General features: G+C 40.0%; 2 protein-coding genes across 2 annotated transcripts in view; both read right to left on the bottom strand.

Moving 5' to 3' along the window:
- Positions 1 to 15,564, bottom strand: part of camk4 (calcium/calmodulin-dependent protein kinase IV) — a 68,503-nt gene extending 52,939 nt beyond the window's left edge. Inside the window, exons 1-2 of the mRNA XM_067437876.1 lie at positions 15,405 to 15,564; positions 15,164 to 15,310 (exon numbers count right to left, since the gene is read on the bottom strand). Coding sequence (XP_067293977.1) covers positions 15,164 to 15,273 — 110 coding nt within the window. The 5' untranslated portion in view covers positions 15,274 to 15,310; positions 15,405 to 15,564. The remainder of the gene's footprint in view (positions 1 to 15,163; positions 15,311 to 15,404) is intronic.
- A 2,417-nt stretch (positions 15,565 to 17,981) lies between these two features.
- wdr36 (WD repeat domain 36) overlaps positions 17,982 to 23,680 on the bottom strand; it is a 29,124-nt gene continuing 23,425 nt past the window's right edge. Inside the window, exons 17-23 of the mRNA XM_067437875.1 lie at positions 23,099 to 23,206; positions 20,721 to 20,818; positions 20,491 to 20,636; positions 20,274 to 20,390; positions 19,759 to 19,840; positions 19,473 to 19,660; positions 17,982 to 18,243 (exon numbers count right to left, since the gene is read on the bottom strand). Of these exons, the coding sequence (XP_067293976.1) occupies positions 18,094 to 18,243; positions 19,473 to 19,660; positions 19,759 to 19,840; positions 20,274 to 20,390; positions 20,491 to 20,636; positions 20,721 to 20,818; positions 23,099 to 23,206 (889 nt within the window). The 3' untranslated portion in view covers positions 17,982 to 18,093. The remainder of the gene's footprint in view (positions 18,244 to 19,472; positions 19,661 to 19,758; positions 19,841 to 20,273; positions 20,391 to 20,490; positions 20,637 to 20,720; positions 20,819 to 23,098; positions 23,207 to 23,680) is intronic.

Below are 23,680 nucleotides of genomic sequence, written 5' to 3'. Positions count from 1 at the left end.
ACTGAATGTCAAACTTAAACGTCCACTTACGGTTGTGATAAAACAGCAAACTACAAACTAAACAATATTAACAGCTCTCTCATACTCCGTTTAGCAGAATAAGGACAAGGAAATAAACTCCATATAAACAGAGCATATAATCAACTTAATATACATCACACCATCCTCATTATGGTATTAAAGTATAACAGATATAGAATATCTGATGATCTTTCTCATAACGGGTTATAACAATATCAATAGGTTAAGACGCGATGCTAGCGGCACTTCCATGTGCGTCTCACGTGGCAAACTAATCATCATAAAGATCACGAAACACCCGCGAATAAGAGGCTTAATACTAGAGACAGTCTCAGCAGTATAAACATCTAGCTAGCATTACCAATACTACAGTCAGGAAATTAACTTACGGCGTCAATAACTTTGTCCTGCACTCAGAGATGCTGCACAGGTGGAAAATGCGTCATATATTTACAGCTCCGTGCACGTAACAGAGAACGCATCACTTACGCCAAAAACGGTATCCACTAAAAATTGCGTAGTACGTTCCTAACTTATGCATTAAGTAGTTTACATAATAACCCTGAATATATCAAATATAGCTGTATATAATACTGAAACCCATATAAGTAAAGAATTCACAACACGATGCATCAAATCTTCGACTATTAGGGGTCACCCCTAGAAAATAGCAATAAATACATTTTCCGGTGTCTATTACTGGTCGTGGGTTAAAAGTAAACAAATGCTAAATTAAACAAATGTTATTGTCACACCCTCACAATCATCTGTCACTGAAACCTCTGATAATAAACCTTGCACTTGCACTAATTCCTCTAATCGTCTGTGTCTGACAGAAGACCAGACCAAATGCAGAGCTCTTCGGACACAGGCGGGGACCGCACCGCAGACCACTTCACCACGCTGGTTCACACAGTACAGTCCTCACTGGTTCACAACACTCCCTCCACCACTACCCATGTTAGCGTATCATCACCAGCACCACCGGCACCCGCAACTTCGTCAGCTGCCTGCGTAAGTCCCATGGCCCGACCAGCGACCTACAGCGGCGCGGCGGAGGATTGCAGCGGGTTTCTCTTGCAATGTTCCCTGTATTTGGAAGCAAATTCCCATCTGTTCCACAGCGAGAGAGGCCGCATAGCATTTATCATCTCATTACTCTCAGGCCGAGCCCTTCAGTGGGCACAGTCGTTATGGGAAACGAATGCCCCCATCATTGGCTCCACCACAGCCTTCTGCACTCATCTAAAAGTGGTATTTGGTCAAAAAACTGACAAATTATCTTTACATGATCAACTGTTTTCTATTCGCCAAGGCAAACGAGAGACAACGAGTTCCTATGCACTGTTTCCGCACACTGGCCTGTATGAGCGGATGGAATGAATCAGCCCTCGTCACCGCCTTCCGCCACGGCCTCCTCGCTGAAATCAAGCAACTCATTGTGGTCTACGAGGACGCCATGGGCTTGGAAGCCCTCATCCAGAAAACCATCCGCATGTCTCAATGGTTATCTGCCTGTGGCCTCTCCTCACCCGCTGCCGATCCTCCACCTGCTCAAACATCTGTCGCACCTCCAGCACCTGAACCCATGCAGATCGACTCATACCATCTAACAACCACCGAACGCCAACGCAGGATCTCACTACATCTGTGCCTGTATTGTGGGGGAGATGGACATGGCATGACGACCTGCCCCATGCGACCTACTCAGCCAGCGGTGAGTACCATCCAGTTACCTCCTTTAACGGCAAACCTTACTAAGACGCCAGTATTCGTTTGTAATTCCCACTCATCTGTTGCAACACAAGCCCTCATTGACTCCGGGTCGGTAAGCCTTTTATCGTCTTCACCAAGCCGACCCTGAGCCAGAGCACCTTGAAACCATCCTTCCTCCAGCCATGGTTGTCAGCCCGATCCAGTGGACGCTCCACGAGCAGATCCAACAGGCTCCGCCGGGAGGTCCAGAAGGGCGCCTCTACATCCCGCCTCGCCATCGCCTGCCCCTTCTGGACTTGGCTCATTCTTTACCAGGCTCTGGACACCCAGGCAGGAGAAGGACCCTTTCGCTCCTTCGCCACTGTTACTGGTGGCCCACCATGCCTCGGGATGTCTCCCGATTTGTCAAGGGATGTTCAGTCTGCGCCATTGCCAACACCCCTAGGAGACTCCCCGAGGGTAAGCTGGTCCCTCTTCCGATCCCTGAGCGACCCTTGAGCCATCTGGGGATCGACTTCATGACCGAACTGCCACCATCCCAAGGTTTCACCTGTATCCTAGTCGTTGTCGACCGATTTTCAAAATCCTGCAAACTCATCCCCTTCAAAGGCTTACCTACCGTGTGGAAAACCGCGGAGGCACTCTTCACCCAAGACTTCCGACATTTTGGGCTTCCGGAAGACATCGTTTCCGACCGAGGACCCCAATTCATCTCTAGAGTGTGGACAGCCTTCTTCCATCTCCTAGGGGTATCGTCAGCCTCTCGTCAGGTTACCATCCTCAGACCAATGGCCAGACTGAACGGAAGATCCAGGAGATCGGGAGATTCCTGAGGCTATACTGCCACCAGAATCAGGAGAGCTGGAGCCACGAGGCTATCCACGAGGGACGTCTGTATCCGACTGCTTTGCCGTAAGCTGAGTCCCCGATACATCGGACCGTTCACGGTAGACAGGCAGCTGAACAAAGTCACCTACTGCCTTCACCTTCCACCCACCTACAAAATATCACCATCATTTCATGTGTCCCTTCTTAAGCCCTTCACTGAACCTGTCCCTTCTTCACCCACAGATCCTGGTGATGGTGCCATACCTCCTCCTCCTACCATCGACGAGGAGCCATCAGTCTACCGCGTGACAGCCATCCTCGGCTCGCGGCGACGGGGTTCCCGAATGGAATACCTGGTAGATTGGGAGGACTGCGGTCCTGTGGAGCGGAGCTGGATCTCCAGGAACGATGTGCTGGACCCCAATCTCCCCACTCAGTTTCACCAAGACCACCCTGACGTCCCGCTTCTTGGGGCCATGGTAGACCCCGTCGCCGCCCGTTCCAGCCGTCAGGAGCTGTCCGTGGAGGAGGGGGCACCATCACCAGCCAGCACTATATCAACCCGGCTCACCTTCACTCCCATTGTCTGGTCTCGTACCGATCCCTTCATTGACTACCTGTCCTGCCAAGAAGCCTTCGCCTGTTCCCATCTTTGTCTTCATCATCATCATCGTCCTCTTCGTCTTCACCTTCATCGTCTTGACCATCCCTTTAAGTATCACCTGTGTCTGAAACCTCTGATAATAAACCTTGCACTTGCACTAATCCCTCTGTGTCCTCGTCTGTGTCTGACAGTTATATTGAGTAACAATTATGGCTATCAATCATTTTAAATCAAATTAAGAACATGACATGCTAACCGAATTAATTGCAATTAATCACATATCAATATTTCCATTAAAAAAATACATTAAAAAAACTTTTTTCTGAAACTCTTTCGCCTGAACTTGACTCTCTCGTGAATGCACGTACAGCCATTGCTGGAAGTCAGTGATTATAATTTATAAAGTTTTGAATATGGATATTTTACTACCAAAAACCCATTGCTTTAGGAATGCTTCAGGAAAGCATTTATTAACGCACTGGAGTCGTATGCATTACTTTTATGATGGATGGATGCACTTTTTTGGGCTTCAAAAACCTGGACACCATTCAATGCCATTACAAAGCCAGGCAGAGCCAGGATATTATTTGATATAACTGGTAATGTGTTTGGCTGAAAGAAGAAAGTCAAATACAGAAAGAATATTATTCATTTTTGTGTGAACTATTCTTTTAAAGAGGCACAGTACCACAAACTCAGCATTTCTTAGAAGGGAAAAATGAGAGTGAAAAATAATCAAGTTTTGCAAATACATACATAAAAAGTGGAACAATTCAATAAGACCTTCATCCTATACCGTATAAATGTAAAATGTTTGTTGTACAGTTGAACAAATCAATGCAAAAGTTTGCAATCATAAAATATATCATATGGATTAATGCAATTTTGATCTAACGTTAGGGCTCATAGCTTATAACTGTAAATAATATTTTGGATGAATGTGTCTCTCTTACTGTAACCCCATCCATCACCTGGATTCTTAACAGTAGCTTTCCTGTGCACTTAATGCACAGCTGAATCAGTGTGGAAGTGTATGTTACACAAGCTGCTCCTGTTCCTGTTTTCTACTTTCCAAGCATTATATAATCACAGCAGAGACTGAGAGAGAGAGTGAGTGTGAGAGGGAGGAAGAGTAGCTCTCCGGGGAGTGTGGTAGGCTTCATTATTCAGCTCGCTCTGCCTTCTTTAGGACCTGTGCGGTTTGCATCTGGCCCCATTTACAAGAGTCCAGCTTCTATGCCCATGGCCAACTGTGAGCGGATAATGCTAATGTATGAAGTTCTTTAAACCTCTATTCATGGCATTCTTTGTTTGAGATCCCTCTTAGATCTTGATCCAAAGCACAAATAGTACTAAAGGAATAGTTCACCCAGAAATATCTATCATCATTTACTCACCCTCACGTTATTCCAAACATATGCTGTATTTCTTTATTCTGTCGCACACAAAATAAGATATTTATATCAGTGTTTTTTCGTCTATAAAATTAATGCAAGTCAATGGTTTTAATGCAGTCGCCGCAATTTTGACAGGAAACGTATCCCTAAAATCAGATAGAAATTATTATATTGTTGTAAGCCTAAATTTGACACAAACTGTAAACTTGTCCCTTAAATCTGAATGGCTGTTTGGAATGTTGTTCCACACTGTAACAAAAAAAGGAAAAAAGATTAATAAATTATGACAAAGAGATTTTCAACTCTTTTTTGTTGTTGTTGCTATAAAACATTTTTTGTGAGTTTAATTTAATTTTAACATCAACATCTAGGTTGATTTTACTTAAAAATGTAACTTTAACTTTGGTTATGAATCAGCGTAAAGATTCATGATTCAGATTGCCCATGTCATGTGATTTCAGCAGTTTGACACGCGATCCGAATCATGAATCAATAAGCTGATTCATTACCGTTTGAAACTTTATTTGAATTTTGAAAACAAACACAGAGGAGACAGGCGTAGTTTTTGTTATTTTTGGACCAAAATGTATTTTCGTTGCTTCAAGAGATTCTAATTAACTAACTGATGTCACATATGGACTACTGTGATGATGTTTTTAAAGGGTTCTGGACATGGGTATTATAGTGTGCATTCACTTTCATACGCTCTCTGACTAAATATAAAATATCTTAAACTGTGTTCTGAAGATGAACGGAGGTCTTACGGGTGTAGAACGACATTAGGGTGAGTCATTAATGACATCAATTAATTTTTTGGGTCAACTAACCCTTTAATAAAGATGTTGATCAAGGATCATGTTGTACTCATGTTCACCGTAGCAATGCAGTGTTGTTAAACTAAAACTTAAACTATTAAAATTTGTTTTTGGTAACTGAAATAAAATTAAATACTTAGAGGGTTAGTTGACCCAAAAATTAAATTACTTTATGAAATTCTGTTAATCTTCGGAACACAAATGAAGATATTTTTGTTGAAATTCGATTGCTCAGAAAGGCTTTCATTGACACCAATGTCATTTTCTCTCTCAAGACCCATGAAAGCACTAAAGATGTCTTTAAAAAGTCCCTCTCACTACAGTGACTCTAAAATAATTTTATGAAGTGACAAGAATAGTTTTGGTGTGCAAAAAAACAACTAAATAACGACTGTGGAGGTGGAGGAGCTGTGGAGGAGTTGTGGAGGGGGAGGAACTACAGAGGAGCCGTGGAGGGGGAGGAGCTGTGGAGGGGAGGAGCCGTGGAGGAGCTGTGGAGGGGGAGGAGCCGTGGAGGAGCTGTGGAGGAACAGTGGATGAGCTGTGGAGGAACCGTGGAGGTGGAGGACCTGTGGAGGAGCTGTGGAGGAGCCGTGGAGAAGCTGTGGAGGAGCCGTGGAGGAGCTGTGGAGGAGCGGGGGAGGAGCTGTGGAGGTGGAGGACCTGTGGAGAAGCTGTGGAGGACTGGGGGAGGAGCTGTGGAGGAGTGGGGGAGGACCTGTGGAGGATCGGGGGAGGAGCTGTGGAGGAGCGGGGAGGAGCTGTGGAGGAGCTGTGGAGGAGCTGTGGAGGACCTGTAGAGGTGCTGTGGATGAGCTGTGTAGGTGCTGTGGAGGAACTCTGGAGGAGCTGTGGAGGAGTTGTGGAGGAGTTGTGGAGGAGCTGTGGAGGAGTCGTGGAGGAGTCGTGGAGGAGCTGTGGAGGAGCTGTGGAGGAGCTGTGGAGGGGGAGGAACTGTGGAGGAGCCGTGGAGGAGCTGTGGAGGAGCTGTGGAGGAGCTGTGGAGGGGGAGGAACTGTGGAGGTTTTGGGGGTGGGAGGAGCTGTGGAGGAGCCGTGGAGGGGGAGGAGCTGTGGAGGGGAGGAGCTTTGGAGGAGCTGTGGAGGAGCTGTGGAGGGGGAGGAGGTGTGGAGGGGAGGAGCTTTGGAGGAGCCGTGGAGGAGCTGTGGTGGGGGAGGAGCCGTGCAGGAGCTGTGGAGGAACCGTGGAGGAGCTGTGGAGGAGCTGTGGAAGTGGAGGAGCGGGGGAGGAGCTTAGGAGGTGGAGGACCTGTGGAGGAGCTGTGGAGGAGCTGTGGAGGAGCCGTGGAGAAGCTGTGGAGGAGCCGTGGAGGAGCTGTGGAGGAGCGGGGGAGGAGCTGTGGAGGTGGAGGACCTGTGGAGAAGCTGTGGAGGACTGGGGGAGGAGCTGTGGAGGAGTGGGGGAGGACCTGTGGAGGATCGGGGGAGGAGCTGTGGAGGAGCAGGGAGGAGCTTTGGAGGAGCTGTGGAGGAGCTGTGGAGGACCTGTAGAGGTGCTGTGGATGAGCTGTGTAGGTGCTGTGGAGGAACTGTGGAGGAGCTGTGGAGGAGTTGTGGAGGAGTTGTGGAGGAGCTGTGGAGGAGTCGTGGAGGAGTCGTGGAGGAGCTGTGGAGGAGCTGTGGAGGGGGAGGAACTGTGGAGGAGCCGTGGAGGAGCTGTGGAGGAGCTGTGGAGGAGCTGTGGAGGGGGAGGAACTGTGGAGGTGTCGTGGAGGGGGAGGAGCTGTGGAGGAGCCGTGGAGGGGGAGGAGCTGTGGAGGGGAGGAGCTTTGGAGGAGCTGTGGAGGAGCTGTGGAGGGGGAGGAGGTGTGGAGGGGAGGAGCTTTGGAGGAGCCGTGGAGGAGCTGTGGTGGGGGAGGAGCCGTGCAGGAGCTGTGGAGGAACCGTGGAGGAGCTGTGGAGGAGCTGTGGAAGTGGAGGAGCGGGGGAGGAGCTTAGGAGGTGGAGGACCTGTGGAGGAGCTGTGGAGGAGCTGTGGAGGACCTGTGGAGGAGTGGGGGAGGAGCTGTGGAGGAGCTGTGGAGGAGCAGGGGAGGAGCTGTGGAGGTGGAGGACCTGTGAGAAGCTGTGGAGGACCGGGGGGAGGAGCTGTAGAGGAGTGGGGGAGGAGCTGTGGAGGAATTGTGGAGGAGCTGTGGAGGAGTAGTGGAGGACCTGTTAAGGAGCTGTGGAGGGGAGGAGCTGTGAAAGAGCTGTGGAGGGGGAGGAACTGTGGAAGAGCTGTGGAGGGGGAGGAACTGTGGAGGAGCCGTGGAGGAGCTGTGGAGGAGCTGTGGAGGAGCTGTGGAGGAGCTGTGGAGGGGGCGGTAATGTGGAGTAGCCGTGGAGGGGGAGGAGCTGTGGAGGAGCTGTGGAGGAGCTGTGGAGGAGCCGTGGATGTGGAGGACCTGTGGAGGACCTGTGGAGGAGCGGGGGAGGAGCTTAGGAGGTGGTGTGGAGGTGGAGGACCTGTGGAGGAGCTGTGGAGGTGCTGTGGAGGAGCTGTGGAGGAGCTGTGGAGGAGCTGTGGAGGGAGGGCAGTAGCGCAGCAGAGAGCAAGAGGAAGTGACCTGTGAGTCGTGCTTTTTCAAATTTTCAGGCTAAGTCAACGTTTTCTAAAAACTCCCTACTGCAGCTTTAAGATTTACTAACAGCTTGCACCAGCGCAAACCCTATTTTGCCAAAAAAAAAAACAACAAAAAAAACAACAACTGTAAGGTTTTACTAAAAAAATTGTGTTGAAAAGGCATGGAGTTATTTTTGCGGCTGACCTTACTGCATATGCATTTGTAGGAGTGACTCTTTCAGGCGCAAAATGTATGGAAGGAGAGTATTTAAATTAATCATGCAAGGAGATTTAAAAAGGTTTTCGCTCATCGATTTATTGGTGCTCATGCCATTGTTTACTTCACAAAAAAGCGTGTCTTAAACCAGACACTAATGGGTATAATGTGCTGGTCATTATGCAAAAGATCCGACTGCGTCTGTGTTCATCAGCATATCACGTGCGAACTGTCCACTCCCATCGGCACATTAATGGAATTGCGCCCTCGTGCTGTTTTGCCCTGTTTAGTACATCTGACCCTTAAACGTAAAAAAAAAACCTAAATCAATTACTTATGTACATTAATCTAATCTACTAATTATTAATCAATTTGCAATTACTAAAACAACTCAAAATACTTACAAGTACTGTCATGGTATAAAAATTTTTTTTAAATAACACTGGTTCAATGTTTTTGTTTTGGACCCCACCGACGTTCATTATATACCAAAATAAGTCAAGTGACCTTTATTTATATAGCACTTTTACAATGATGATTGTTTCAAAGCATCTTCACAGTGTTAAAATATTGCAACTAAATTTGATTCGGCTGTACAGTCGCTCTGGGAAAAAACGGTGATGTCATTAGCTCATTTCAATTTATCATATAGTGACAATGTGGGCAGATCAGTGATAAAGTTGATACAGTTAATTTAGTAATTCATTTTATTTTTCACTGTAAAATCAAATAGCTGTTCTTACTTACTGACTTTAAAAAATTGTAATCTGAACTATTTGCATGCTAATGCATTTGTTACACCGATTTGTTAAATAGGTAGGCGGGCAAAAGGTTGAGGCGGGGCAATTCTTCATAGACTTTTCACTCCTTTCCTCCACTTCTGCAGTCATCGTTCTTCTTAGTTGCATTCCTTCATTTTCCAGTCATCTTGAATGTAATTGAAAATACAACTAAATACTTTGGGAGAGTGTCACATAAGCTGACTTCATAAATTTATGTTGATTTCCAAAAATTTCTCACCATTATGGTGATCAGTGTTCCCTTTGGTTGGGCACTTGGAACTTACGTAATATAAAAGTCTCTTCCTATTGATGCAGGAATGCAACACAAAATCACAGTTATCTGATTTCAAAGGAAGGTAAGTAATAAGTATGTATATACGCAAAGATAAATACACACACACACACACACACACACACACACACACACAATGATTTTTTTTTTTTTACATTTTATTGCTAACACTTCTGACAAACTTTTAATTGTGTTGATATAATGCCTCTATATTTGTGACAATATCCAACAATTGACCAAGCTTGAGTCACACACAGACTTTAACATTCAGCATGCAACACAAACACAACACACAACGGTCACATTTTTTTTTTACACTTAATAAGACCATTACAAGTTCATTTGCTGTCATTATTGGGGTTATACTGACAAAAGACAGCAAATAAAATGGTAAGATAAAGCCAAAAATAATAAAATGGAGTTACGATTGCCCTGTGATTAATTTATTCGTGCTGCAATGGATTCTGGGAGTACACTTCCTCAGCTCACAGACAGAATTATGTTGACACAACTTGAATGGTTTAAGTAAGAACAACTTGATGCAATTAGGCTTACTTAATTGAATGTTAAGTGCATTCATGCTAGGTGAACTACTAAAAAAACGTTCACTTTATTTGAAGAAAACCTGGAAACCGATTAAGTAATAAATAAGGGTTGAATGGAGTTCAGTTGTTGCTTTTTGTTTTCACTTATTTTTTTAAGTTCAGCTTACTTGAGAATTTTAAGGCATTTGGTTTCCTAATATTTTCCTAGTAATGTGAGCACTAATAACTAGTTAACACAACTAATAATGTTGAGTTAAGTATACTTCATTAACAAGTTTTCTGTACAAATTTTGTTACGTTTTGCCAACAAAAAAATAATACACTACTTTAGGTGAAATTTTTAAGGCAATCGGTTTCTTCACTTTTTTTAAGTAAAGTGAACTTATTACATTTTACAGAGATATTTAGTTAAACTTAAGTGTTCCCGACGGAGCAGGGCAAGCCAAAGGCGACAGTGGCAAGGAACCCGAAACTCCATCAGGGCATGATGGAGAAAAATAAACCTTGGGAGAAACCAGACTCAGTCGGGGTGCCAGTTCTCCTCTGGCCTATTAACAATCAGTGTATGATTATTATTCTGGCAACCTTACAGGTCAGAAATCATATTAGATCGGATTATTCGAAAGTTCAAGGTGTCACGTAAGAGACGGTTTATTGAGGATGTCACGTCGAGAAAACAATTATTGAATAGGAATTTTCGAAGGATCGGAGTCGTCACGCTGGAGACGGGTTTATTGAGGATGACGTGTCAGTGAGGCAAATTCAGAGGAGACACTAATTGACACGGTCTCTGCTGACACTCCAGGGTAAAAAGTATTACATAAAATTGTAAAAACATTCTTTAAAATACTTTTTTTTTTCCATGTTCCAAATTTTCATTTTGGGCTGATCTATCCTATTAAACAGCACAATTGCTTATATTTAGGGCTACAGATTTCAACAAACCCATAACCCAAATTATTAAACTTCAATTATTAAAGTCCAGAACCAATTATGCCAAAGGAATGGTAGTTTAAGATCAGACTTACAGTTTTCATCTAGCAGATCACAAACAATCAGTTACATGGATGGACGGACAACGATTTGGAGTGGGCCCTTTGACCAATAAGTAACTAACTATAATATGCTAGTAGCAACCATCCAGAACACCCTAACAAACGCACAGGAATAGCTAAAAACACACAATACCTTAGCAATAGCACACACATACACACGTTTGTTTTTTTGTGAAATGGTAATGTTTTATAATGTACAAACTGTACATTATATCCCCGTCTGCCCCTAAACCTACCCATCACAGGAAACATTCTGCATTTTTCGTTTCTCAAAAAAACGAATTCTTTATGATTTATAAGCCTTTTGAAAAGTGGGGACATGGGTAATGTCCTCATATTTCACTCTATTCTTGTAATACCATTGCCATACCCATGTCATAATACAGATTTGTGTGCTGATATTTCAGCTATACACAAACACACACACACCATCACAAAACGTTCCAAAAAGTACCATGGTGCTATTCTCAGAAGTACCTTGGTGTACCATGTTCTACCATGTTACTAACAAACCCCTGGAAACCACTAGCATCTTAGCAGAGATTTTTTGCGCAGGCAAGAACCACTCGCATTTTCCCAGAAAATGTAAAAATCTGGGTTCATTCGTAATGTTGTTCCCCCGGTGCTGTCCGGTAAGTAATCACATCAACAGATATATTACCCCCGTCAGCACAGATGCATGTGATTCTTTTATTCCAAGATTAATTGCATTAACTGAATTTATTTTTAAGTGCCTGGAGATAAGCATCACTCTCAGTTGTCTTGCTTCCGCAGGCTGTTCCAGCTCCATATGTGGGTGCTGTGCTGTAATACGTTCATGCCATGGGTTTCCATTCCTCAAATTAGACACCTCGATTGCGATTGTTCAGCATCTGCCACAAAACCTCACAACAGTTTTATAATTAGGCCTTATTCATTTTCACCAAATGTCATTTTTTATGTTCTGGAAAACAAAACAAAAGCTATGTTTTTGTAGGATGCATATTTCCATTTAGCGGAAGATTATTGGTTTACTATACGATATGCCCAAGACATTCATATATTCATGCTCCCTTAAGGGAACTAAGTGTCCATTTGCTGTTGGACTGTGGCCCAGGCCTCTCCAAGTGTCTAAAAAGTACAGACTGTAACTCTCATCTTGGCTGATATAATAGTGTGGTGTGTGGGCCAGCCATTGTTACAGAGAGACAAACAATTTATGGGCATTCAGCAACAATTCATGGCCCACCTGTCACAGATCGATGAATGTTCCCCCTCCTACGTACACCACAATCTGATTATCCAAGACAATTTGGGCTCAGCACAAACACGTAATGTTATATTTCCGATATTTCAAAAATTAAAAAAATTCTAAATATTAAAATTCTGATTGCCATTTAAACGTGTTTGCAAAAAAGCAACATACCATGATTTTTTTTGACACCATGCTAATATTATTGTTTTCTTAGATGTGGATTGTTGAGTATCATGTAAATACCATGGTACATGAATATGGAAGTTACAAGAGTAACACTTTTTTAAATGTTTTTACAAAATACATAAACACATGAATAATACTCAAAAATAAATAAGAGCAACTGCCTTATATCTTGAATGATTTGATTTATTCAAAGGGATAGTTCACCCAAAAATAAAACATGTTGTTCCAAAGCAGTAAGACTTTTGTTCATCTTCGAAACACAAATCAAGATATTTTAATGAAATCTGAGAGATTTCTGTTCCTCCATTGACAGTTTATGCACCTACCACTTTGGCACTTCAAAAAGTTCACAGAGATCATAAATCTAATCCATGTGAATTGAGCGGTTTAGTTAAACATTTCTGAAGAGACATGATCACTTTGTATGATCAACAGAATTAATTTATACATTGATCAGTGAACATAAACAGAAGCTGAAGAAACTCAGAAACTCATTGGTTGTTGCAGAAGCTCAAACGTGCTGCATAACACGAGAATGAACCTGATTGGCTGTTGCGGAAGCTCAAATGTGCTGCGTAACATGAAAATGAACCTCATTGGTTCTTGCAAATGCTTAAATGTGCTGCGTAACATGAGAATAAACCTCATTGGTTATTGCAGGAGCTTAAATGTGCTGCATAGCATGAGAATGAACCTTATTGGTTCTCGCACGTCAAATGAACTGGCCTAAGCTTCCATTTAACACAAATGATGTGTGAGTTGATGAATGCTTATATGTGACTAAAAGCATATAAGCTTTTTAAATATGAGCTTTTTAAAAAAAAGCCAACATTAAATCTGTTCAGTGCATAAAGCGATTGTGTTTCTTCATAAAATTTGAACTAAACTGCTCAATTTATATTGATTCTTGATCTTTTCGGGAAATTTTTGAAGAGTCAAAGTGGTAGTTGTGTGGACTGTCAATGTAGGGACAGAAATGGCTCATATTTTTATTTAAAAAAAAATTGATTTGAAGATGAATGAAAGTATTACAGGTTTGGAACGACATGAGGGTAAGTAAATAATGACAGTTTTCATTTTTAGGTGAACTACTACCCCTTTTAATAATAATAAAAAAAGTTGTTAAGGAAGTACGTGGATTCAATGGTTGTTAAGGAAGCATCTCGTCCTAGACTGCCTGCTAAACTACACTATTAACTTCTACTGAGTTTAAGTTTCAGACACAGTGTCCTGGAAACACTTCGTACTTTGAGGATGTCCTATCCTATTATATGTATTGCCTGGTGAGGTGAATGAATAGGTGGCAATGTAAACACAACAAAGGTTTATACTAATGACTGCTGTCCTAGACTAATGAATCGTTTAATGATGCAACTTTTCCCATGAGTCTTGTTGAAATCTGCAAATGCCTACCTCATTAAATATATATATATATTCATGACGATGATCAATAAATGCCCTGCCTGAGAAAGACGAGAATTTGTGTTATATCCAACTATCCTAAATATTCAGATCTCTAAACAAATACAGAAGGCTCAGTCTGGCTCAGTGATGTTGCCAGAATTATTTTATAGGACAATAAGCAAATATTTTTTAATATATAATTCAATAAGGTCAGAATAAATATGTATCAAAATGTAATGTAGCCTATCAAATACATATAAACAAACATTTTCAAACTAGATGACCACTATTAAGTGACAGCAAACAGCAACATTTATGTATTTTGTAATTTTGTATTTTTGACTGTAATTGTCAAGCTCAACCCTGTTCCCAAAATTACTACCAGGAAACATTTATATTTTAATTAAGGGGAAGCAATACCTATAAACTAACATAGGTGTATCATTGCTTATATTTCAACATCCCAGCTACATTTTTGGTTAAATTAAATTTCTATAAATATGTACAATTAATACACAAATGCCACAATCTTTGGAGTGACAACTATTAGATAGGCTAGATTAGATAGTCTTATTAACTGCAACAAGAAATTTTACCCACATTTAAGTTTTGATTGCGTTGGACAAGCTCCGCTATTCAACATTGTTACCAACTATAAAAAGGATCAAAATAATATTTTTGTCAAATAACTTTGACATAGCCTATAATAAGTAGGCTATATATGTAACAAATAAGTATAAGCCTATAATAAATAGGCTGTATATGTAACAAATAAGTATAAACCATGTGGACACCAACCGGTCACAACCATAGACTGTAAAAAAATATGGACGTAGCGTCCGTGACGTCGCCCATAGGATTCTGATAAGCCGTTCTGAAGCTTAAAGTATGGGCGAGCTGGGCGTTGCCATCTTGTGAGCGAGTCAACGCGTGTCACTCCCGGATAACAGAAAATGGGCAAAAAGGCGGGATGTGCGCGGAGCTGAGGTGACGCAATAACTATAGACGGCGGATAAATGGCTATCCACTTGTAACCACGCCCTTAATTATGCAGAACCTTAAGGCTTTATATAACGGAAACGAATGAGTTATAAAAAAATTCACCCCCCTCAGAGTTGTCATGAAGATCAAAATTAGCCTTATAAGCCAAAACCACAATTTGTACCAGGCTGTAAACATGTTTTTTTCTGCTTTAAAGTTGAGAATTTTAACATGGGGCTCAATGAGATTCTGCTCCCTTCTGGAGCCTGTCCCTAGTGGCCAGTGGAGGAATTGCAGTTTACATTACTTCCGTATTGGCTTCAAGAGAGATCGCGGGAGGTTGCCGCTTGGTCACAACATAGTGCTACCTTAATGTAGGCTAAATCTGTTTCATATTCTGTTATAGCTTATTTTATTAGGTTCCAAGCAATTGTCTTTGATATTTTAAGAGATGCATAGCCTACACCACATCCACCCCCAAAACTCATCTGCACATTAGCTACTGCTGCACTTCCACTTACCGTCCCAATTCAGACTCCAGCTCGTAGAAGTCCGCCAGGGTCTCTTTTTTGGATCCATCGATCCAGTATTCAGGAGCGGCTCTAGAGGCGGGCATTGTCACTTTCAGCATCTCCAGCGCTTCAGTTCACTATCAGCGAAGCGCCGATCTGGGCAGAAACAACAACAGCACGGAATGACAAGGGAAAAGCGGACGCGCAATATAGAGAGACGAATGATATACATGATTTTCTTTCACATTACCTGTAAATGGATGTTGGTGAGGTGCGCTGAGTGGCCGGGAATGTGTGTAGCGTCAGTTGATCTCGGTTGTCATGTCGCTCTCTGAAGTCTGAACGGGGCGCGCGGCTTCCACTGGGTCTTACTGTCGCCTATGTAGGGCGCTGAGGATGTGTGTGTGTGTGTGTGTGTGCTTGTAATTTACCTGGATTCAATGGACGTCACATATTACATAACACTCTCCAGTATACATTTGTAAGATGCATTACACGGTTAGATCATTATGGCAAATTATAGTTAGCCTATATTTAAAAGGACACCTGTCTATAAATGAATAGGCAGATTAACCCAGGGCCGTGGCAAAAATATAATGGGGGGACATTTTATTTTCATAGGGGGTCACACTTAAGGCCTATACAAAACTATAACATTCTGTATTTAGCTTAACGGCAGACCTAATTTTAATTTTTAGCTCTGTTTAAATTAGGCTATATTAATGAAGATCTGCATAATTAGAGGCGTGGTCAATTAAGTTAACGGTGGATTGTGGTCGAGCTAGTCGGGGTTTTAGCCATATATGGTTTCAGCATCCAGGTAGCCTACCTAGAAAGAATTAAATATACATTAATGAGCACATATTTTTGAAAAAACTATGTGTTTTTAGCTAAGAATAAACTAAAAAAAGTTACCAAGTGTAGCTTTAACATAATATGTATGTAATATGTAACATTATATATATATATACACACACACACACACACACACACACACACACACACATACATACATACATACATACATACATAAACATATATATCTATATATAATGCAGGCCAAAAGTTTGGACACATTACTATTTGTAATGTTTTTGAAAGAAGTTTATTCTGCTCATCAAGCCTGCATTTATTTGATCAAAAATACAGAAAGAAATTGTAATATTGTGATATATTATTACTACTTCAAATAATTGGTTTTCAATTTATTATACTTTAAATGATCATTTATTTCTGTGATGCAAAGCTGAATTTTCAGTATCATTCCTCTAGTCTTCAGTGTCACATGATCCTTCAGAAATCATATGATTCATTTTCAAAGTTGGAAACAGTTCTGCTGCTTAATATTTTTTCATAACTGGTGATACTTTTTATAATACTTTTAGATGAATAAAAAGAAGGAAAAAAAAGAAGAAAAAAGAAAGAAAATGTTTTAAAAATAGAATTTGTAACAACAAAATACACTACTGGTCAGTATTTTGGGTCAGTCATTTTTTTCTTCCTTTTTTTGAAATAAATCAATAATTGTATTCAGCAAGGATGTGTTAAATTGATAGTAAAGGAGATTTATATTATTTGAAAATATGTTTTTATTTTGAATAAAGTTCTTTTGAACCTTTTATTCATCAAATATATTAGGCAGCAGAACTGTTTCCAACACTCATAACAAATCAGAATATTAGAATGATTTCTGAAGACACTGAAGACTAGAGGAATGATACTGAAAGTTCAGCTTTGCATCACAAAAATAAATGATCATTTAAAGTATAATAAATTTAAAACCAAATAAAATTGTAATATATCACAATATACATTTTTTTTTAAATATTTTTGATCAAATAAATGTAGGCTTGATGTGTCCAATGTGTTGCATGTTCAATAAGATTTGATGAACTAACCTTTTTTCTTGGTTATTAAACACAAACTCATTACTGTAAATAATGTTTTTAATAATAATTTGATTTAGGACAAAGTGGACATTATAATAAGATTTGTTGTTGCAGTTAATTTATGGTGTTGTTGTTTTTTAAATGGTGTCTGGCAGAACTATTTACATTATGGTATGTATTATGTTATTACCAGTTTTCATATATAATCTTTAACGACTCCAATACTTTTGCCTATTCTTATCGAAGTACCATGGCATTACGATCTGATCCAAATTTTAATTTTTTTTTGGAAGTGCTGATTAAGTTATTCAGATAAAACATGTTTTATCAAATCATTTATTACCCCAGATGTCTGAAGCATGTACATTTACTTCAGTCTTCTTTTGTGTGAATGACAGCAATCCCCTTACCGACTTTGACTTAATGTGCATTATTGAGGATCTTTTCCTTCAATTTTTCAAATATGCCACTTTCAGTAATGATTTAAATGTGCTATGAGGAAGAAATCACCCACACGGACTCCAAATCTGTACTGGCCTGCATGACTGGTCATCCTTTAAAGCTCAAGCAGTGCAGGAGTGTTCTGGGCTCCCACACACAGAGCCCCATCTGTTCAGTATCTGCTCGACACAAAACAACCACAATCCAGCATCACTCTCATCTCACACATTCACTTCCTTGCTGCTCAGTCACACAAAATGAGAAGAACTGGGAGATGATGGAGGATCCAATTGGATGTAGGTGTGTGCAAATGTATAGCAGATCTATTATGTACATTAGTATTCGGACACTTGCACGTATGAATATCACTGCTTTTTAAGGCTTTACATTTTCTGAAATTTAAGGCTTGGTTTGATATTTTCTCATACATTCAAATCCCACTACGCAATATATATGAGTGCAATGCTGTTTAAACTGTTAGCAAAAAAAATCACATATAGATTTGGAATACTTTTAATGTCTATTAACAAAATAGAGCAACTTTTTAGTCTGATAAAAAAAATCAAGATTCTCAGAAATGCAAAAGATCTACGTTGAATAAAAGATACTTTATAAGAGGGCACTCTTGATATAAGACAACAGACAAATGTTCTGGTTTAAGAGCGCCTGCATGGACGTCCACATCTCCTCCAGGTTCGCCGACACACTCTCTGCCTCCTTCATCAGTTCGGGCTGGTCAGCGATGAACCGAAGGTGGAGCTGACACAGAAAAGCAGCATTGTGAGAAATAAAAAAATGATGCATTACTAGATGTTTAGATGCTTTTAAAATTAAAATAATGTATATAAAGTGACTACTTAAGGCGCATTTTTTTAGTGCAGAAATGAGGGAGACTGAGAAAGGAGCTGCATTATAAAACATAATGGGACATATTTTCATATACATTTGCTGCCATCTGCTGTCTAAAAAAACAAAAACAAATCCAGTGTGTCCTATTAAGCAACATTACAACTTTGATGAGATTTATTACACTTACACTGCATTTTTACACTTCAATTTAATCATCACATTATTATAAAGTTGATATTATATACTATAAAAATACAAAATATCTAAAAGATCACATATATTTTTATTAACACGTTTATTGATAGTACAATAATATACACACTGACGAGCCAAAGAATTAACCTAGTCACCTTGCCATAACAATATGGCCATGTCAGAGTATCTCTGAAATGGTAAGGCTGATAGTGTGACAGTGCTGAGAGTGCACTAACAGGAGGGACACATCAAAAAAACCAAGACAGTGCTGCATCTCAATTCGCATACTATTCGTCTTAAATAGTATTTTAAATAAACAAAATTAGTATGTCCCAAATTGTAGTATGTTGAAATGAGTATTCCAAAGATATTTGGATGGTCTACTATTCCCGGTTAGAATTGTTAGAATTCGAAGTGCAGATTGATGCTCACTTTAACAGCTAATATTGCCCACAACCCATTGTGCGTTGGACGAGGATTCGATTAGAACCACAAATGGATGTGTGAGTCCAACGTTTAAGCAGAGAGGTTTAGATAAAGGGGTTTGAGTGATTAATAATCAGTAGGTCTACAATAATTTTATGAAGCGACAAGAATAGGTTTTGTGCACAAAAAAAACTACTTATAAAGAGATGGCCAATTTCAAAACGCAGCTTTTTGAAGCCTCTGTGCTTTATGAATCAGCGTATCGATTCATGATTCCGATCACGTGTCAAACCAAATCATGTGACTTGCGATTTGAATCATGAACAACAAAAATATCTTCCTTTGTGTTACGAAGATGAACAGAGGTTTTATGGGTGTCGAACGGCATGAGGGTGAGTAATTAATGACAGAAATTTCATTTTTGGGTGAACTAACCCTTTATAAGAAGTTTATAAAACAGTATGTGTAATCTTATTGAAATCTGAGGAAAACACATCAGCAGATTCCTTATATCGTACCTTGAGGAACAATGCAAGATAGGCTTGAGCCAGGTCAAAATCTGTTTTGGACTGAAGAATGCTGTTGATCATCTTAAGGAAGCTCTGCATAACTCGGACATCTCCCCCCATATCTGGAGACAAGGCCCGAAGTTCTGTTTCAATGGCAGAGGGGCCCAACTCTCTCAACAGCTTCACTGGTTCCTCGTCTATCATGAGAAAAGATGATGATCAACACAGTGAATGTGATGCAAATTGCAAATTTAACAGCACAGTATCATTTCAAATAACAACATAAGGGACTTACATGAGTTGCTGTCTAAAGCCGTCTCAAGCTGAAGGTAGAAGGTGGACTTCTGTGCCAACACTCCCAAGCTGACAACTTTAGACTAAGAAAAAAAAACATTTAAAATGTCATGTGTGCATTTTATATACATTCATATTATTCACATCACGCATATAATAATGTATTTTTGATATATAGTTCATATTATAAATAGTAAAAAAATGCATGATGGAGCTGTTTTAACTGAAAGCATTTTGCACTGTCATATGTCATTGCCATTGTTTTGTCTCAAGATGTACACAAGTAGTTTTTTCTAAGGCGTGTTTATAAAAGCTACTCAAATGTTCTAATTGAACTAAGGGCTGATCGTGGCTTAATCTAAGCTCTGGTCTGTGAAACCAGGCCATAGTGTTATTTTTCTTAGGCATCAAAAATGGAAAACTCCTGATATGTATAATCTTTAAATTCATTTATTTTCAACAACAATAAATGCTATACCAAAAATTCACGAGACACACCATCAAGAGAGAGTTTACCTGGTCCTCTGAGGGTGTGCCGGGCAGAGCAAACTGGGGCACCAGCCCTGGAATGGTGGGAATAAAAAAGGGTGCTGCTTTGGGTAATTTTGGAGGCTCTTTGGGTTTGTTCTTTTTCTGTAGATAAAGATTTTTAATCATTTAAAGGCTTTGTAGTGGCATATCAAACATAAGCACAGACTTTAGTTTTTATTTGCTGTTTTAACAAGCAAAATACCTTGATGATGTCCAGATGCAGCAGGTTTTTCCAGCGCGAGTCAGGAAGCAGCGAGAGTGTGACCAGATGTTCATCCAGCTGTGCTGGTGAAATGTACTCAGCCATCTCAGAGCTGTCAACATCTAAAACTTCCTCTTCTTCTGTTTCTATTCACAAGCACAAAATTAAAGGGATTTGTTATCAAGTTAAATGATTTTAAAATTACAATTAATATGATACTGTGGTCGAACCTCTGGTTGGGCAAGTGCCTGGCAGCATGATCATAGTCGGCTCATAGTCTGCAGGTAGAGGGCGCAATGACACCATACTGCACAGTGTGTTGTTGGACCTAGAAAAGAACAAAACAATATTCCTTAGGGAATATACAATATTTCATAGAGCAACTTCTTTGAATCATAATACCTGGGTCACGACAGGTGAAGTTTGGCAAAACACACTACCATATAAATAATTCTATAAAACGTAACATATTAAATATGTTAACATGTCAGAAAAAAATAAAATATGGTGACACTTTAGTTTGGGGAACACATTCACTACTAACTACGACTTCTGAATCAATAAACTCCTAATTTACAGCTTAGTAATAGTGATGTAGTTGTTGTTGTGGTTATCTTTAGATAAGGGTAGGATTAATGGATGCAGAATAAGGCATTAACATGTGCTTACTAATAATCGGCCAACATTCTAGTAATATGCAATTAATATATTATACAAAGACGCAGGCAGAATTGTTGGTTGTTCGTACCCCTTGGTAAATATGATCACAAAATAAGCTGTGAAAACAAATCTGTTATGAGTAATCTGTAATAAATTGTTAATCCTTTTGATCTTTCATTCAAATATGTAAAATAAATCTTTAAAAGAAAGAAAGAAAGAAAGAAAGAAAGAAAGAAAGAAAGAAAGAAAGAAAGAAAGAAAGAAAGAAAGAAAGAAAGAAAGAAAGAAAGAAAGAAAGAAAGAAAGAAAAAGTGGGGGGGGGGGGGAAATCACAATATCAAAGATTTTTTCTCTAATAATATCTAATGATTCCCATTCATATTTACATTTTTAGCACACCAGGGTGACTAGGAACATGAAATGATCTAGCCATGACTTCCTGTTACACAGGAATGTAAATAAGAGGAACACAAAGGCCAAAGTCTCTTTATCATAATGAGTAAAAACCAAATAATATAGATCTGATGTGCAGCAAAAGATTGTTGAGCTTCACAAAACAGAAAGTGGCTGTAGTAAAGCAGCTAAAGCATTGAATATCATCATTTCCACCATCAGGGCAATAATTGAAGTTCCAATCAACTAAAGATGTTAAGAATCTGCCTGGATGACGATGTGGGTCTATATCATCCTAATGCATGAGGAGGAGGAAAGTTTGAGAGGCCAAAGACCCTCTAAGATCACAGATGGAGAATTGCAGAGATTAGTAAAAAATCTCTCACCTAATAACAAACTCCAGCATATTCAGTCATCAGACATGACTGGAACTTCAAACGGGACCGAATTCTATGGTCAGATGAAGCTTAAAAAGAGCTTTTTGGCAGCAAACCCACCAGATGGTGCAAAAAGGGATAAAAAGTACCCCATGTCCATGCTTAAAAATACAGCTGGATCTTTAATTTTGTGGGCCTATTTATTTATTTTTTTGATGGAGGTCCTGGACATCTTGTTCAGATACATGGTATCATATAATGGGCCGTGGTTGGATCTTCCATCAGGACAACGATCCAAAACAAATATCAAAACAACACAAAAAGACGGCAAAAGAAGCTAAACATCTCAGTGGAGATCGGGCGCGTCTCAATCATTTTACTAGTCAATGGGCTGACTCCCTGATTAGTGCCCTGACTACTGAACTAGTGAGATGATTGAGACGCTAGTCTTAATCGCCCAGTCTAGATCGCCCATCGAGTCGATCACCAGGGAAGTGGAAAAAAACAAAATTGTTTTATTCGGGAGTTTAAAGAGTGGGAATAAAGGCACCCACAAAAACAAAAATATGGACCTAAATTACGAGTACTGTTAATAGTGTGACATCAATGAGAAAGAAAAAAACACTCAATATCTCTGACTAATGTCTTAGAACAAAGCATTTATCATCTTACTATGACCAAAGCTCTGTAGTTTTTATATGCAATATACATGCAATGTAATACAATGATGATTGAGAGATGTAAAAATAAAAATCTCTTTTAGAAGTCGGATGTATCAAATGTTACATTCACATTTTAACATTATTTTTATTTATGGATAATCAAGTAAACAGAAGTTGCTTCAGTACAGTAATTCTTCATCTTGAAATAGTATTAATAAATGTTTTTCTTACATTTATTTTCTAAATATTTTACAGCAAAAGCAGCATGTAAAGTAACTAAAAACTATAAAATGTTTAATTCTTCAAATATAAAGACAACTATACATCAGCAGATTCAATTTGAAATGTCATGAACTCATTACCTTTTCACTGTTTTAGTCATGATAAAATGATAAGACATATTTGTTTAGCAAAATTCAACTGCTCACATCTTAACCTAATGTGTGTGAAATAACGAATTGGAAAAGTAAAAACAAGAGTTGACAGTATGACAGTATCTGCAAGGCAATCTCTTACCATAAGTAAACACCTAGGCCATCAACATGCGACGAGGCCAGGAAGTTCCCGGTAGGGGACATACTCAGACTGACGGCTGCCGCATCTACCAGGAAACAGTCGACCAAGCTATGAAAGACAGCCAGAGAAAGTGGAAGGGTGTGAAAGTGTAAGAGGAAATCATTCAATCATTCAATTGGGCCAGAGGGGACTTCATCGGCTGGAGGAATCCCCGTTAGACAAACAAAAAATATCCGTCACTATGGCCACATCTATGCAAGATAATAATTATCTCTGAATTTGGTTTCACTGGTTACTTTGAAAAGTATCAGTGACTGACTAAACAGAAAAGGTCATCTCAAATATCTAACCAGTCAATAATATAGAAAGTGGAAAAGGTGTTACTGGACTGACCTGGTCTTCCCCTTCCTAAAAAGGCTACTTTTGTGGTTTGTAGTAAAATGACAGTGATGCAATCTCATTTACCACTCTAAGCATTACAAGACATACATGTTACAAGACACAAGGTTCAACCCTAGGCTTTACAATTACTTACTTTCAGGGCCAGATTATCCAAAAGAACAATTAAGAGGGAAATTTCAT

The sequence above is a fragment of the Pseudorasbora parva genome, chromosome 3 (genome assembly GCF_024679245.1).
Source record: "Pseudorasbora parva isolate DD20220531a chromosome 3, ASM2467924v1, whole genome shotgun sequence".
Lineage (NCBI taxonomy): Eukaryota > Metazoa > Chordata > Actinopteri > Cypriniformes > Gobionidae > Pseudorasbora > Pseudorasbora parva.
This window is presented reverse-complemented; position numbering and strand designations above follow the sequence as displayed.